The 16,501-nt window shown below is 44.6% G+C and overlaps 1 protein-coding gene across 9 annotated transcripts in view; it reads right to left on the bottom strand.

The window, feature by feature from the left end:
• The window catches only part of ARHGEF10L (Rho guanine nucleotide exchange factor 10 like), a 972,373-nt gene that overhangs the window by 315,221 nt on the left and 640,651 nt on the right, over positions 1 to 16,501 (bottom strand). For all 9 annotated transcript variants that reach the window (XM_069610308.1, XM_069610311.1, XM_069610312.1 and 6 more), the window contains 2 exons: positions 15,355 to 15,447; positions 5,002 to 5,175 (listed from right to left, as the gene is read on the bottom strand). In XM_069610308.1, coding sequence (XP_069466409.1) covers positions 5,002 to 5,175; positions 15,355 to 15,447 — 267 coding nt within the window. The remainder of the gene's footprint in view (positions 1 to 5,001; positions 5,176 to 15,354; positions 15,448 to 16,501) is intronic.

Genomic DNA, 16,501 nt, shown 5'->3' with positions numbered 1-16,501 from the left:
TTCAATAGATCACAATGTTTCTCGGAGGAGGCTCTGCATTGTTGTCACCTGTCAGAATAGGTGATACCGTCATACAACAAAAATGTCAAGCTGCACTTTATTTGCATGGTGTCCCCATCATTTAAGAAACATAATGATAATCAAGATGGATACCAATGCAGGCCACGTGTTTCTTAAACATACCCAGAACTGAGAGTTGAGAAGGTATGCAAACTGTGTACATCAGAGAATCTGGGAGTACGTGTATGGCCGTCTAACTATGTAGTTTCCTGGGGAGAGTTATGTTTGTGTGATATATAGATATATACAAAGCTATTCTTTCGATAGCATTTGGAAAAGAAGAGCCAACAATTGAGGTAGTATCAAAGTGCACTGGTGCACTTGTGCGATGAAAATGGTACCTCGCATTTGTGTGAATGCATTTACCTCTCTGGATTTACTGGAGATCAGCATATGAGGTGCCTAAATATCTAGGTCTGTGTCAGGGCAGCTATTGCAAAGAACTTTGCACCACATATACCTTTCAAAAGAAGACACACATGGGAATCCAATACAGTCTGACATGCATGCATCAAGCAAGGTTTCCATACCAATCATATACTGAAAAATATGTAATATTGCAAAAGCAAGTGCTTATTGAGACCTCCCACTAGGAAAATACCACAATCTCCCTGCAAGAGTGCATGCCAGATCATCCTACATTTACTCACACATCCCGATGAAAATGGCACCTCACATGTGCAGGATACTATGCCTGTGCCTGTCCCAACCTTTGGGAGTGGGCTAGCACATGGAATATGCATTGTGGCTGGCAATGAGGCCATAACCGCGCAAAGCCCCGGCATACATCACTAATACTAAGTCCCTTCTGGGGAGAGGTTTGGTGGCTGCTCATATGTGGGATGCAAATAGACATTTGAAACACTTGTGTATAGGCGCGTTATAAAGGCCATATCATATCATATATATCAATCCTCCTCAACTGAGGGACCTTCCAGAGACGGACATTCACATCATCTGCATTTAAGTGATCAATGATAAAACTACCTGAACTAACAAGCAGAGAAAATGGGTTTATCCTTACTATTTAATATGCATTATCTTTATACTTGGTCTCTCAAGGAAGCACAGACCCTACTTCCTGCCATAGGCTAGGTGGGCGCTGCTATAAGAATACCAGATTAATCCACGTTCCTAGAGGCACAATATTCCAGCCCTGGGCTTTGCTTTTCCTTCTGTTCAATTAGTTCAATGGAAATGTCCCCAACAACTCCTTGAATGCAATAGACATTAACGTGAACGACCAAGACTGAGGCATGGCGCCCTCTGTGAAAGGGTGTCAACTGGAAATCTAAAGTTTTTAGGCCAACATGGCCCAGAAATGACTACTTCCGAGCCTTAACACATGGAGTAAAGCTAAACACAGAACGCAGTTATCTTTTGTTTTTATTTTGGTTTACTCTGCCCAATTTCCTTGTAAACAGCAACAGATACCTTTGCTCATCACCCAACCACCCAATGCCCAAATTAGGTCTTCCTCTTGTGGGGTTCAATGGCAGCCCCCATACAAAAAGGAAACTGCATTTGGCTATGTTGTGCATAAAAATACAGAAAAACTGTCTTGGAAATGTGAAAGCATAATTTTGACTAGCAGACTGAAACACCAGCAATTCTTCCTCAAACTGAAAAATGGGAAAACGCTGTTTCCTTTGATAAAACAGAGAGACCATGAAAAATATGTGTATTCTGCAGCTTGAAACCAGGAACACTGCACACGTAAATTTAAAGGCATATATTAAGGAAATGGGTGGATTGTCACAACAGAGAAGGAAGAATACAATTAAGTGTGCCATATGTGTGAATGACAAAGAACTAAAATCATAGCCCTAACTTTTACTACAGTATGAAAAGAATTAAAGCAACTTTTCACAAAAAGGGAGCAGCATGGAAACATAAGGACATTTGTATCTGGGATGCAATGGGACTGTTTAATAGTGAAACTTCAGTCCCTGTGCCAGTTTAATAGAAAGTATAATATAAAGATGAACATTAGTGGCATGGCACAAAAGAAATCTGCATATGATTTGAGGTCAAACATTAAACGGCCTCTTATGTAAAAGAACGTGTAACATGTAAAATCACCAGTTTCTGTTCAGGAGAATTGGCATCTGTTTCTGTTCAGGACACTCAAACAGTGACCTTCCACCTTTCTTCTATCTATCATTGATGTCTAGCATCTTTTGAAGTCACAGCGTTGACAAAGAAGGAATTTAGGGTGGGTTGGGCCTGCTCTCAAAGATATGCAACAAATGATTTCTTAGCCCAGGGAAAGAAAATATGAATTGATTAATTGCAGCTCAAACCAACAAAGAAAACATATGTCCAGATCTCATGTTGAGTGGGGAAACAAAACAATGTGTTATTGAAGTAAACATGTGCATATATGTTTAGTGATTGCCATTAGTTTAGATTCAGGATCATATTTTGTCAATTTCTTTCAGCTGCGTACATCACAGAAAAATCACCCAAGTATCATTGAAAAGCTTATGAATAGCTTTATCTGCTGAGATGACTAACCTAAGAATTTGACTTGGGAACTAAAGTTATAATCTGAAATGGGATGGTAGCTTCCCAGAAAATGTCACAAAGCAGACATTTTGGAACATAGTAGCTAATGGAAGTAAAAAACTGTGTGTACAATTTTGTGATGCTGAGTTTTATAATTTTTGCAGAATTCACAAAAAGCAGCATTCAAACCTGCAACATTGTGCTGAGACGACATGATTCATTAGGTACAGCACGGGCAGACTATTTCAGGAATATATACATTGTTATGCTTAACTGTAAATTAAAAATATTTCACACAGAGTTTTAGAAGGGAAGAATTGAAATGTGTAAAAATGTCAATTCAAGTGGGCGGCCTTATCCCTTCCAAAATGTGGGCTTGGCAACCAAACAGGGCAATCAAAGAAACCAGGTTTGGCCTTAGGTAAGGGTATGGAAAATACTTGCCAATCCCTATCAAGAGCCAAACAACTGGCATCTCATAATTTAGACATTTCTGAGGCGTGGGTTAGGGGTTATAAGGAGATGCACAATGGAAATTGGGGAGCCTGCCGGAAATTACCTGGGTGGGAACTGCTGATAAGATTTCTGGAGGAAACCAGGAAAAGGGACAGAGGATGGGATCTATGACCAAGGAGAGGCAAAATAGCGGGATTGAGCCTGGAGAATATTCACGACTGATGTTGAATTCTTATGGTTCCTGTCCTGTATCTGACAGATGACCTGAGCCTTCCATGTCCTTTTTCCTGAGTGCAAACCCAGAGATATTTACTTACGTAAACTTGTCCAACCAAACCAAGTCTGGTGGGGATATGTTTGATTGAATAGTTTTCCCATTATTGATAGGGTGAACACACAAAGTGTATCCTTAGTATTTCTACTAAACAATAATTGAATTAATTCCCACATAGCCAAATTACACTGTGTGATTTTGTTGAAATAAAAACTGAACATCATCGCTTCCAGTGTGGATACATATATAGTGTGTAAAATAATAGGGTAGGGTACTCCTATGCATTTTTGCCAACTCCAAAATTCCATAAAGTGAGAGGTACATTAAAAACCAAATTCCCTACTGCTTCTCATTCCCCTGAACCCTGCCTTAAAGCAGAGGGGTTCCAAATGATCAGCTGAATACCCGGGTTTGTGTGTACTGGGACAAAATAGTGCCTTCCCAAAGTTAAAAAGAATAAAGTCACAGATTTAAAAGCACACCTTCTACTGAAAATGAGAAAGTGGCTCCTGAGAGAAGGGAGATTTTGCCTTGCATAGTGGTGCTAGAAAAAAAGGTTTGAAATATAAATAAAAAGTGTTTTTCTGAAAGGTTTGCTGTGCTATAAGACTGCCAGCACAGGGTCAGTCAAAATTCTTTTTACATGTGATTAATTAAACAAAACTGCTAGCTTTTGCAAGTGCGCAGGGAGATAAACAAAAAACAAGAGTGCTGCATGTGTAAATTGTTTTTGCCAATAGCAAAGTGTTGCATATTATCTAAATTACACATCAAATAGTTTCAGGCTTATAATCTTGTTATGTTTCAAGGTGCTACATGTTATTAAAAGTGAGCCCCAGCAAAGTGTTTTGACTGTACATGTTGTGAAGCTAAAGAGAGTGTGATCTGTGTTATCCCGAACTGACTAGTGTTTTCAATTTGTGGAAAAAAATAATTATTAGCAAAGCAAAGAATTATGGGCCACAGAATGAGGTGGCGTGATCTGAGATTTTGTACCAATATTAATGTTCCTATTCTGTGATAAATATATACTCTTTCTGTTCACCGGCCTCCTTCTTGGCTTATCTGTGTCACAGGGGTGAGGGACCAACGTGGAACTATATGAATCATAGACAAGACTAGATTAGCCGAAAAAAGGAACCTTTGTTGTGGCGCTTTTGTGGGGAGTGAAAATAATTCCAAGGTTTCTTTCCAGGAATGGAATCCAGCAACATCTCAGACCTCAGTGGTTCCCATAACCCTGTCTCCCCTCATGATACTCTTAACTTTGCACTCTGAAACAGTACTGGGACACAAAAGTTGCGTCAGTGTGAACCGGTTTAGGGTCCTTGGTCTGCCAGGCAGTGTAGAGAAAGACTGCTCAGAATAATCTGTCGAGCAGTGGACCCCCACAACTTTAAAGCTCAATGTCGAAAACTACACTCTTCCCATGCACACAAACTCCAAAGAGTTAAAAAGAGAGGCACACATCACTAATTTTCAGATTCACAGGCACAAGTGAAACAGTGTGTCTTAGCAGTGGCTGAATAAATAGAAGAATACAGAAGAATTTCATAGAGTTATAACTGGAGAACATAGAACTAGTATTTGCTGAGCCAATGCTGTTTGAGTTATGTGTTATTCAACTGCACAATACATGATTTCTCGAAATACACATGGATTGGTTCACAGTTTGTGAATACCCCTCATCCCTGACCACTGACCTTGTGGAGGCTGCTGCGATCGCTCACACTCTTTGTCAGCTGCTGTATTTCGGCCACCTGATCGGACACCCTCTTCTGCTCATTCAGCTTCTCGGCTAGGGTCTCCAGCTCTGTCAGAGCCAGCTGCAGGGACAGGCGGTCCAGGTGACCCTTGGGGGTGTTCTTCAGCATATCCTGGAGAGCACCCGAAGAAAGGACAAAGATGATATATGTTTTGATCTGGTTTAGGTGACTTAACATCAATCTAGCCTCCACAAGGGTATCCGAAAGGCTAGACGAATAGTTGGCTTTTGCATTCATGAGATCTTAGCCCCTGACAGGCATACAGTGCCATTTAGCAATACCAGCCCATAGTCAAACCCCTGATTACCCCATTGGAACCATCAGTCATTACTTTATCTCAGCCATTTGACCTATTTATTTATTTAGTGTGCATTTGCATGGCACGTATAAATCAAGTACATTGTGTTTTAAACTACCCACGGGACAACAGGCAGGGAACAAGGGAATGAAAATCAAATATAACAATGAAAGATAGAGGCAGACCTACTAGGCCTTGTGAGCATTTAGAACGTGCGAGTGCAGAGAGCGAAGGGATGAGGGAGTCGGGGAGTAAGTGCTAGGGAGTGTAGGGAAGGCATGATATCATAAGTATGACACTGACACAATGGATACAATTTGTAAATCCTTTATTGAAAATGTTGGGGTCGAAGAAACTCCTATTTTGCCATATAACTAAGATGGGAGTTGTCTCGACCATCAAACGATAAACAAAACAGTCCTAGTGGAGTCTAACTAATCAAAATGGCCTATACCAACAAAAACCTGATGCCCGCCCTATCTGTTGTACAAAAACTGTAAAAAAGGAGAAATGTATGCAAAGGAAAAATCATTGTTCAAAAGAATAAAAGGCAGTTGAACCAGCTCTCCTCCTCACGTTAAACCTCATGGAGTAAGGCTGTCCTTGTTGGACACACTCTGGCTGGGTTTCTGACACTCCAAGTAGTTCCAAAAAGTGGATTGAGACCCGCTTGGCCTTCCACGTTACAGTCTCTTTCTTGACTTTCAAATTTGTATTCCAACCTAACGTTTATAAAGGCTGGCCTCAGACCTGACAGCACGCAGTTCAACAAACTTGACGGGGGTCTCCCATCCCCAAGCTTATTGTAATTCGGGTCTGCCTCAATCGGGCTCGGACCCCTTTCGGATGTCGAAGACTTTTGAATATGCGTGACTCTCTTTACAGACCACCGAAAGACCACTTCGACTCAAAGTTCACTTTTGCTTGTTTATTCGCTTTATAAGTTCACAGAGACTTTCAATTGGGCTACTTCCTTTCGCCAGACCACTCTGTTACTTAGTATTGCTGATCTCACAGCTGCCTTTTACTTCAAAGTTCATTCACAGGTCTGCCTTTCTTGGCGTCTCATTCACACGTGAGCAGCCTTCACTTGTGATAAAATGTTGCCACTTCATTCGCTTCAACACACAGTGGTCTCTCAGGTCGCTTACCAACTCACCGGCTGTGTGCGCTTCTTTCTTGTTTTGCTACTTCCAATTCACAAGTCAAGGTTAGTACCACAGGCTTGGCCTCACCTCCCCAAGTCTGCCGTTCACCCGGGAGAGTCGCTGGTGTCCTTGAAACACAATACAATCTTCACTTGTGGGATCTGGTCTTCTCCACGTGTCTTTCACGGACTGTCGGAGGCAACGACCTCCAATCAGGAACCCTTCGGGTTTTCGGCCCGCTGCTCTCGTCCCTTGGTCCGTTGCTCTGCTCCAGTAGGTGTGCCTTTGTCCCAGAAGTTTAGCTCGTACTTGTGTTCCGCCTTGCTCAGAGTGTATCTTTAAGTGTTGCCTGCATTTGTGTGAGGAGAGCTAACTGGTATCAGATGTGTGCACTTAGTGAAAAGTGCCTGACTTTGCCTGACCCGATTAACGGGACATGTCCAGTACGATGTAAGAAGTCTGGTTACTCTCGGTCACTCTCTTCCTCAGCACAGTGTTTGTTTAAAAAAGGGGGGGGGTTGGACTTCAGAAAATCCTACAAAATGGGATGGGGAGATGAACTAAAAAGTGAGACACCATCGGCTGTCTCACTGAAGAACCCTCACCCAAGTGATCCTCCCACACTGGTCCACCCCCAGGGGCTGGATCCAAAGGCAATGGCTGGGCCCTGGCCACCTGAGAGAGAGAGATCCCCGGGGACTAGAGGATGAGACACCCTCTGTTTTCTCACAGGAGTGACCAGCTGTAAGTGCCTTGGTGGAGTGGTCGGCTGCCAATAAATAAATAAGTGCAGGCCTGTGGTGGGATAGGTCAGTGGGTTCAAGGCAAGTGCTGGGAGTAGGTGGAGGCTGTAGGCGATTGGGTGTGGGAGGCCAGGACCCAGGAGGACACAAGAGCCTTTTGTCACCAATCGCAGCAACTGTGGGGTTTAGCAGAGGAGGGAGGAGGTGAAAAGGAAAGTCTTGAGGCACTTCCGGAATTTGAGGAGATCCAGGTCGGTCAAGATGAAGGGGAAGGGGGAGGCTGTTCCATAGGAGGAAGCCAGCTGAGGCAAGAGATTGGCCACCAGCTCTCAGTCTTAAGCGAAGCACTTGACACACAGAGAGCTGGTGCTGGAGGAACGTGAGGATCTGGAGGGAGAGTATTTAGTGAGAGCAAGTTGTAGATTGAGTAGTCCCCAGCCCTAGACAGTTTTGTGGATAATGCAAAGGGATTTGAATTATTTGATCCTCGCAGCAACTGGGAGCCAGTGGAGAGTTTTTGGGGTTGGAGATGCGTTCCCTGGGCTTGTGGCCAAGGGTAAGTCTTTCAGCCCTATTCTGGATTACCTGGAGGGGCCGTAGAAAAGAAGAGGGTAGATTAAGGAAAAGGCTATTGCAGTAGTCTAGGCTAGAGAACCAGAGCTATAAAGATATTGAGTTTCTGGGGGAAACTGGGGAAAGGGAGATTGAAGAATTGCAACACTCAGCAGATCATCAATAGTTTGAGTGAGATACTGAGAAGTCAGCACCCATAAGCAGATTGTATATTATTTAGTGGTGAGTATAAAGCAATAATCCAGTCTTGATGCCATTATTGGAGCACACATAAGAGAGCCTTATTAAGATAAACATTTCTAAAACATGGCCCCTCTCATTTGCAGTCTTTTTATTTTAGGAGCCAGAAAATGCTGTTGACCCCTATGACGACATCCATAAAAGTGCCGCCATTTGAGGCCCTTATTTCTTTTCAAACTAGGTTGTGCAGCCTGTAAAAAACTTCACCTACAACAGTCATCGTATTTGGCACAGTGATGCAACTCACTTGCCATGCAATACGTATATAAATGAGTGCATATGGTTAGTGAGGGATTTGGAAATGCTCTGCTGCTTTTAAGAGCAGATCATTAAACACAGAGGTTGATTGTCCACCGGTGAGTCTGCCACTGGTGTGTCAAGATGATCGGGAGAGGGTGGGATGTAAACGTCCTCCTCATCAACCTCATCATATTAGTGATCTGCCCCCACTTGGGTATCCTGCTCCTCAGTGTCTGGATCGGGATTATAAAGATCATATTGGATGGGGTTTTGCTGAGGACTAATTAAGAGGGTGTCAGTACGTGGCCTCTTTGTTGGGGTTTGTGAAGTGGCTGCACCAGTAGTGGCTGGTGTGTTTTGTAGGCTGTGTAATGCCTGTGCATTCTTTTCAAAGAAATTTGCCATGAAAATCATTCTAAGCATTACCCTATCAAAGTCTTCACAGGATCATTGAGAGGAACTTGGTACATTAAAAGGAGTCTGTGGTAGAGGAGTCTGAGGGGTCTGTGGTAGAGGAGTCTGAGGTATTTCTGGAGTAGGTTGCTTATGTCTCATAGCACCTGTTAAAGTTCCCTCCACTTGGCAAGCACTATCTTTCTCCTTGTGGGGTGTACTACCTTTCTCCTTATGGGAATTCTGACTCTTAGAGGATTGGTGACACTTAGAAGAATGTTTTTCCGACGTTCTCCCTTTAAGGAGTGTCTCTGGGACATGTTTTTGCACTAGCTAGGCAATTTTAGATAAACTGGTGCTTTTCGCGGATTTCGACGTTAGTGAGTGTCAAGTCTTGGCGGAAGGGAGGTCCGAAGCTGCGTCTATCAACGCTTGGCTTTCGGCCGTTGCTTTGGAGATGGCGGTCATGTCGCTTTTGACGTTGGGGGCTTGTCTTGTGGCGATCGAGATCTTGAGTCCCCAGAGAACAAGGAGCTTGTAGACCTACCCCTTGATGCCATGTGTGGCCGTGTCGAAGATGGCGTCATTGACTTTCGGCCGTGGGCTATGTGTTTTGTGTGTGTTGCAATGTGTGTGCAAATGCCATCGGGTGTCGTCCCCGTAACAGTGCCGCCGGCCTGCCTATTGAGGACGGGGGCTAGCACACCGGAATATACATCGGTTCCCCATCACCTTTGTTGTCCGAAAATACAGCAATGCTGCCATCGCAGGATGTAACCTCCACATCAAGGCTGGCCTCAGACTGCATGGTGTGGTGAGCCCAACGTTTGGTTTTTCGATCCTTTAGTGTTTTTGGTTTGAAGACCTGACAAGCTCGACAATGGCCTTCGGCATGGTCCCGTGCAAGACCGAGGTTGCACACCCAGTGCTCATCTTTCCAGGGGAACTTCTTGTTACAACTCGGGCAGAATTGAAATGGTGTGTTTTCCATATTTGGATGAAAGGGCAGCTATGCGAAAATAAAGAGTGTAAAGGGCAATATGCATTCTCTTAAGAAACGTCCATCCCCCACTCTCCCTACTCTCTGGGCCGAGGCCCAGTGCAGCCTTCCAAGGCCGAGGGGGTGTCGTTGAATATGGGTCTTTGTCCGACGACGTTCATCCTTATCAGCACCGTCAAAGATGTTCGTCGAAGGTCGCTGATTTAAAGGCTAGAAAGAATAACTAACTCTAATTAAGTTTTAGTTAATGACGTTAGCCGAATAGGACATCTGCGATTTAGCGTCCGTCGATGATGGCAGAAAAAAACAATCTGAGGGACCCTGACGTGTGAAGGACCATGGATACAGTGGACGACACACTAGGGATAGTATTACTTGCATGCCCTGTCCACGACCCTTTTCGAGTTTCGAAAAAAACAACTGTAATACTCTGCAGTTTCCACTAGATGTCGGCCTATGCATAGCAGGTGATCTAAGCAGATTCCACAAGTCTCAGAAATATATATGGTGTGAATGGTATTCTTCATAGGGTGATTGACAAGACGGGGTTTCAAGGTTTTACAACCAGAGGGATCTGTATAATGACAACATACCATTAGGAACTCGGGAATTATAAAGTCTTCTTCACCTGAGAGGCAGGAATAATGCATCACACCTGATGGAGTTACCCCAACTCCCCGACATCCATCTCCTCCCATGTGATCCTTCCTCTGAATACCACCCCCAGGGTCGGGTTCAGGCAGCGGCTACCTTCCCCTGGCCACGTGGGAGGAGACTTTAGGCTGGGGATCAGTGATGACTCCACAGGATTAATCGCACCTGCCACGGAGGTGGGGTGAGGGATTTGGGGGGTATTCTCTGTCTCGCTCCCTTATGTGTCTGGTGATAAGCACAAAGCATCACCTTTGCTCAGGACACACCTGCTGTGAGAAATACTGGCTGGTGTGTTCTCTCGTCCCTCCGAGGATTACAGCACACAGAAACATGGGCAGCCAAGCAAGTAACGTTCTACTCACTGGAGAAGAGAGGCCATGGAGAGTTGCCTGCTATAGACAGTCGATCAGGGTGTGCATCTGCAGCACTACACAAGCGGAGAAAAGGGCACTCGTACTGGGCTCTCATCACAGAATGCAAGGGGACCTGCAGCTTGGAAGGGGGCAGGGCTTAAGGGGGAATTTATGACTTTTGACATCCTCTGGCCCCTGGAAAAGAGCAAGACTGAGATTTGCCTGGGGAACCAGATGAGCGTGAGGGTCGATGGAAGGGAGAGAGGAGGAGGATAAAAGGGGACAAGCCAAATGGGGGTGTATGTGTAGTTCGGGTGAGGTCAAGGAGAAGGCAGACCAAGAGACCAGGCGATGGAAGGGTGGTGGAGCGGAACATGGAGGAAGATAGTACAAAGGTTTTTCAAGGTGAGGTATTGGTTGTTAAGAGAAAGTGTTACTTGGCTGTAAGAGTGCATAGAAGTCTTAGTGATGGGGCATTAGAGAGACTGATTGAGAAAGGTGCCTGGGAGAGTGAAAAGATATAGGAGGCCAAGTAAAGAACAAGGAGTGGGATACAACCAAGCTTGTGCAAGTTGACTACCAAGCCTCCCATGCGTTCCTGCATTCTAGCAGTGAAGAAGTCCACGAACGAGATAAGGAAGAGAAAGAGGAATATGTGGACTTCCTAGTTGAACCAAAGTAAGCGATTCCAGGTCCCCGGGAAGTGCAACCAACCACAACATCCATTTAAGACTTCTTGAGACCTCTGGTGTAAAGCCAACTACCTATTAGCTGCTAACATCAAGACACACTTAACATCCCAATGGGAGCCATCACAGAGAGAAGAAAAAAAAAGGGGTACCCCTTATAACCCTACAGAAACAGGGTAAGTAGAAGCACCCAGCCGTCTTCCTCCTAAATTTTGTATAAGTGGCTGAGACCGCCGGCTGGCATAGAGATTGCTGGGACTGCTATATCCCCCCTCTTCTAACAGGAGAAGCCCAGAAAGCCTTTTAAGAATTAAAAGGCTGACAGGACCACCTCTTATGAAGAGCTGAAAGCTGAAGCAAGGTATTTTGGAAAGGGTGGGCAGGATCACGAGCACTATTGGATCCGACTGTGACATGTAGGACTAGAACAATGTGAAACTACCCACCAGAAGTCGTACAGCGGTAAGGACCCATTAACTATCAAAACCTTTGAAGAGGCCAAAGACATATTGGTCTCTGAACAGTTCATGGACTCTTACCCTGTGTACCTACAGAAGGCCGTTTACCAGCTTCACAAACCTGTGTTGGAAAGAAGCCATCCAGATGGCTAATGAGCACCAGAGAGCTATGTACTCTCGGGAACCAGTCAAAAGCCCTAAATGGCCTGGGTAGTGATACCAGGCACTCTGGTGGGAGAGGAGAGTCCATCCCTAAGGAAAGTAAGTCCTGCCCAACCTGTCGCTGAAATGAAGATCAGGGCGTTCTTGTTAGCCAGGGGTCGAGTCCTCTTCGGAAGGTGAGCAGATGTTACAACTGCGGGAAAACCCAGGTATACCACCAAGTTCTGCCTGGAAGCACACAAAGAAGAACCAATGGAGATTGGGATCATAAACCTGCAGCTACTGGAAGATTATCCCGATGGAATTAAACCAGAATACTAGATATTATTGACAGATTATGAATATCTCCACCCGATCTCTTCCCAGGAGGAAGAAAATGTACCGGAGTTCAGAGCATGGGCCGTTACCACTGGCGAGGCAGATAGGAATTCTATCTTCCAGATACACTCCAAAGGAGACAAACATGCCCATTATTAGGCTCAGACAGCCCGAGAACTGCCATTAGCTCAGATCTGAAAGAAGTGGGAGAACTTAACCTTGGGTCCCTGACACAAATAATCTGCATACAGGGTATGCCAATTTATACCCAAAGGCAACTGTAGACATTCAGGTCTTTGGAACCCAACTATCCATGCACATGATAGTGATAGCGAGACTCTGAAAAGAGATTCTCCTAGGGATAGACTTTCCCTTTTTTCTCAGATTTGTACAAATGGCACAAGGAGGGAGAATATCCACTAGGACCTCTCTTCCCCATATCCCTAGGTATTTAGTTGCCCCAGGCCTACACCAGGTTGTTTGTCTTCCAGAGCCAGTCCTGCCCCAGAGGTGGGGTGCAGGAGTTGGGAGGTCCCCATTCCCTCCTACCCCCTTTGTGTGCCTGGTCGCAAGTAAAAAGTACAATTTTGATCAGGCCATTTCTGCCTTACAAAATACCGGCAGGTGGTTTCCATCTTCCTTTCTAGGACCACAGCAACCAGAGATCTGAGTGGCCAAGCGAACAGTGTTCGACTCTCCTGGGAGACAGACACTAGTGCCCCGGGAGCTAGTGGAGCATTGCCCTCTATAGAATGGCGATCTGGGTGCAAAACTGCAGCACTCCATAAACAAAGAATTAGGCACTCGTACCGGGTTGCCATCACAGAATGCAGCTGGACCCAGGGCTGAGAAGAGGGTGGAGTTTATGGGGGAGTTTATGGCTTCTGACCTCTGTAACCCAGCACCTCTGGTAGAGCAAGGCAGAGATTGGCCTGTGCAATGAGATGAGCCCGACAACCAACGGAAGGGGGAGGTGGAGTCTAAAAGGGGTTGAGCCAAAAAGTGGAGTGTGGGTAGTTCAGGTGATGACAAGGGGTGATGAAATATAGCAGAGAGGTTGTATAAGCGGAGGTATTGGTTGTTGAGAGAAAGTGGTACTTGGGTGTGAGTGTGTGTGAATGAGACTAAGTGAGCGAGTAGGTTCATGAGAGGGAAAAGTGTCGGGGTGAGCGATAGGAGGGTGAGTGTGGGAGAAGGATGGGTGGAGTGGCGAGTAGTGGGAGTGGAGAGTAGTGGTAGTGAAGGATACGGGAGAGTAGGTGTAAGACATAAGAACATCAGAGACACAGAACAGAGAGACAGAGGCAAGTGAGAGACAGTTGGAGGAACAGAGGGGAAAGAGTAGAAGGAAGAGAAAGGAAGGAAAGAGGATCATAGTGAGGAATACGAGAGTGGAAGACCAAGTGAAACCGGGGTGGTTGGAAAACACACCTATTCCTGTTGTTAAGGCCCTTCCCATTTTGTGGCATCACTGTATAGGATCCATCTAGAAAATCCTGGAGGGAATAAACTAGGTAAGGCAATTGTCTGAAGGCAAACACGAATAGCCAGTCAGATGTGTAGACAGTAGGCACTACCAGTCACTAGTGGCCATTCTCAGGAATAGAGACAACTGGGCTAAGATGAGAGAAGCATGCAGGGAGATGAGCGAAATTGGTACGGCCCTCACTCCCTTTTTAAGAACAACATAAAAAAACTTGAACCTGCTTTGTGCGTTGGTGCATTTTTAAGTCCAACTGTAACAGTGCCATATTAAAGGGTGACCAGCAGTCCGGCTAGTGAAGTTGGAGAAACAAAATGGGAGCAATACAGATAGATGTTGCACATAATACACATTGTTCAGAGATTTAAACATGTGGGAACAGGATTGGGGACCAGGGCAGTGGGAGGACAACGTTATTCAATCTGAATGGCTTCTCTGGTGTAAGAAGGTGATTCTCGAGAGCATTTATCAAAGGCATGGGGTTCTACTTTAAATGGCATACAAGTAGGAAACATTCCTGCAGAGGATCGTGGCATACAGATTGCCCACAAAAGTGTTTAGGGACGCCTTTCTTGGTGAAATGGTTAGGATTTGATCACTCGACAACCAATTAGCAATGTCTGGCAGACTGTGGCCATACTGAAGATGACTTCATTTTAGCGCTGAGAATCCCTTGGGATGACCTAGTTTCTAGTTAAAAGAGCTGCTGAGATTCACCTAGAAGAAGAGACTGTGCAGGTCTCAGTTTCCCACAGTAATGCTCCACGTGCCATGTCTACTTTCACTCTTGCTTACCAAGGAACTGCATTCTTGCTTCTCTCCATATGTTGGGTTGGTTTGCTTGAACCCGCCTTCACTTTACTTTCAGGTTTCATAGTATTACCACTGTTCTGAAGGGCCCAGCCAACTTTCTTTTTCTGATTGCAGTGTCTTAATAGGATTCATTCTTGGATTTTACCCCAGTTCAATATAGCAAGGATTTGACATATCTGCGTTTTTTCAAGCATAGCGGTGCATTCATGACTGAATAGAAACAGAATATCTGGGTCCTTGCAAGAATGTATCTGCTTTGCCCGTGGAGAGACACAGCATCTGCATTTCTTCACGAATTTCTGTTGAGGAGTTTGCAAAGTGCAGTTTAGATCAGCCTGTGTAGAATTTGTTGAGTGGCAGGGTGCAAATTTGTTTAGAGTTCAATTGAATGTGACATTTAGTGAGCACATATGTATGGAACAAGGTAGTTGACAGTTAGGAGCCTCAAAGGACACCAGAATACGCTGGTGTTAATTTGGCTATCGTGTCGCTCTGTATGAATGGGCCGTTCCAACTGGAATCAAGAGGGCCATGGATGCAAAGCTATAATGATTTAACCATGTGACCTCATTGGCATATTGATGTGGCCTTCTTATAACAATGCGATAGACTACCTACATGATAGAAGCTGCCCTGTTTCACTGGCTGCGCGCGGGTGTGTGAAGCAGGGTGCCTACAGACGTGCTATCTAGACTGCATAGAACAGTGCGATCCAGGATGCCTACCTGCAGCAGAAGAATAAACTGCGGGAATCTCTGGATAGGCTTCACCATCAGTCCGTAGAGAGTGACTCGATCAGGGCTCGCGGCCTGCTTCCTCTGAGAAAGAAACACAAAGGTGGTCAGTGCAGGGAAAGGGGAGTTGGTATTGATGTCCAAACGACTTGTCACCCAAGTGGTGACAAACATCTGTACCTATTGCAAAAGAAACATGGCATGAATAAAACCAGACCTCAGATTGAGCATGTAAATTATCTACACAGAATTTTGGCAAAAATGACCATCCTCACCTGTTCACCTCCCATAGACAAATTTAACTAACTCCTAAATGGGATGTCATGGCAGTATTGGGGATTATTCATTCTTTATTAACATTCATCTCAATTTCACATTGATAAACTATTTGAACCTGGAAATAGCTAGTAATTCAGACTGGTATTTACATTTTGAAAAAGAATACAAATCTTTTTTTTCCAAGAACAAAAAGAAGGAATACACACTCTTGAAACATAATTTGGCCCACAAAATAACACATGGGGAGACCTTTGACTGCCTTTGTCAGAATAAGAGAGAACTGTGGTAAAAGCACTCAGCTGGAAAGGCCTCATTTTTGAAAGACAGAGCTTCGGATATCATGTTGAAGATCTAAAAATAAGCCACTCACTTCTATTAATAGTTCACTCGACAAATGTAGGATCTACATACATGATCGATATAAAATCAGCAACTATCCAAGAAAGAAATCTTTGAAAGGAAGACCTTGTCTGAATGAGACCATCCCTCTCAGAATCAGAAATAATCTGTGATCATGCGTTAGAACACTTTCCTTGGGTAGTGCTGGCAGCTCTAAACTAAGTTTGCCATATAAGGGGGTAAATTGCCCTCTTTTTTGGTGAGGGGGGCCTAAGTCATGAGGGGGTATAACAGTTATGAAGCAAGGACTAAGGCTACCCCACCTTGCAGACACCGGCCGTGAAAGGAACCAGCACACTATTGACAGATCACTGCTAGTTGTCTGTGTTTAGAGAACACCCAGAAAAACATGTAACACATGTACACATTTTATTCATATGATTGTCTTTAAAAACCAAACAATTTTTACTAGCATGACATTGCTAGTGTTAACGTAACCTTTTGCTTGCCCTTGAGGCAT

This window comes from Ambystoma mexicanum, chromosome 8 (assembly GCF_040938575.1).
Source record: "Ambystoma mexicanum isolate Mex_15411 chromosome 8, UKY_AmexF1_1, whole genome shotgun sequence".
Taxonomy (NCBI): Eukaryota; Metazoa; Chordata; class Amphibia; order Caudata; family Ambystomatidae; genus Ambystoma; species Ambystoma mexicanum.
Note: the sequence above shows the minus strand (reverse complement) of the source record. Positions and strands in the feature narration are given on the sequence as shown.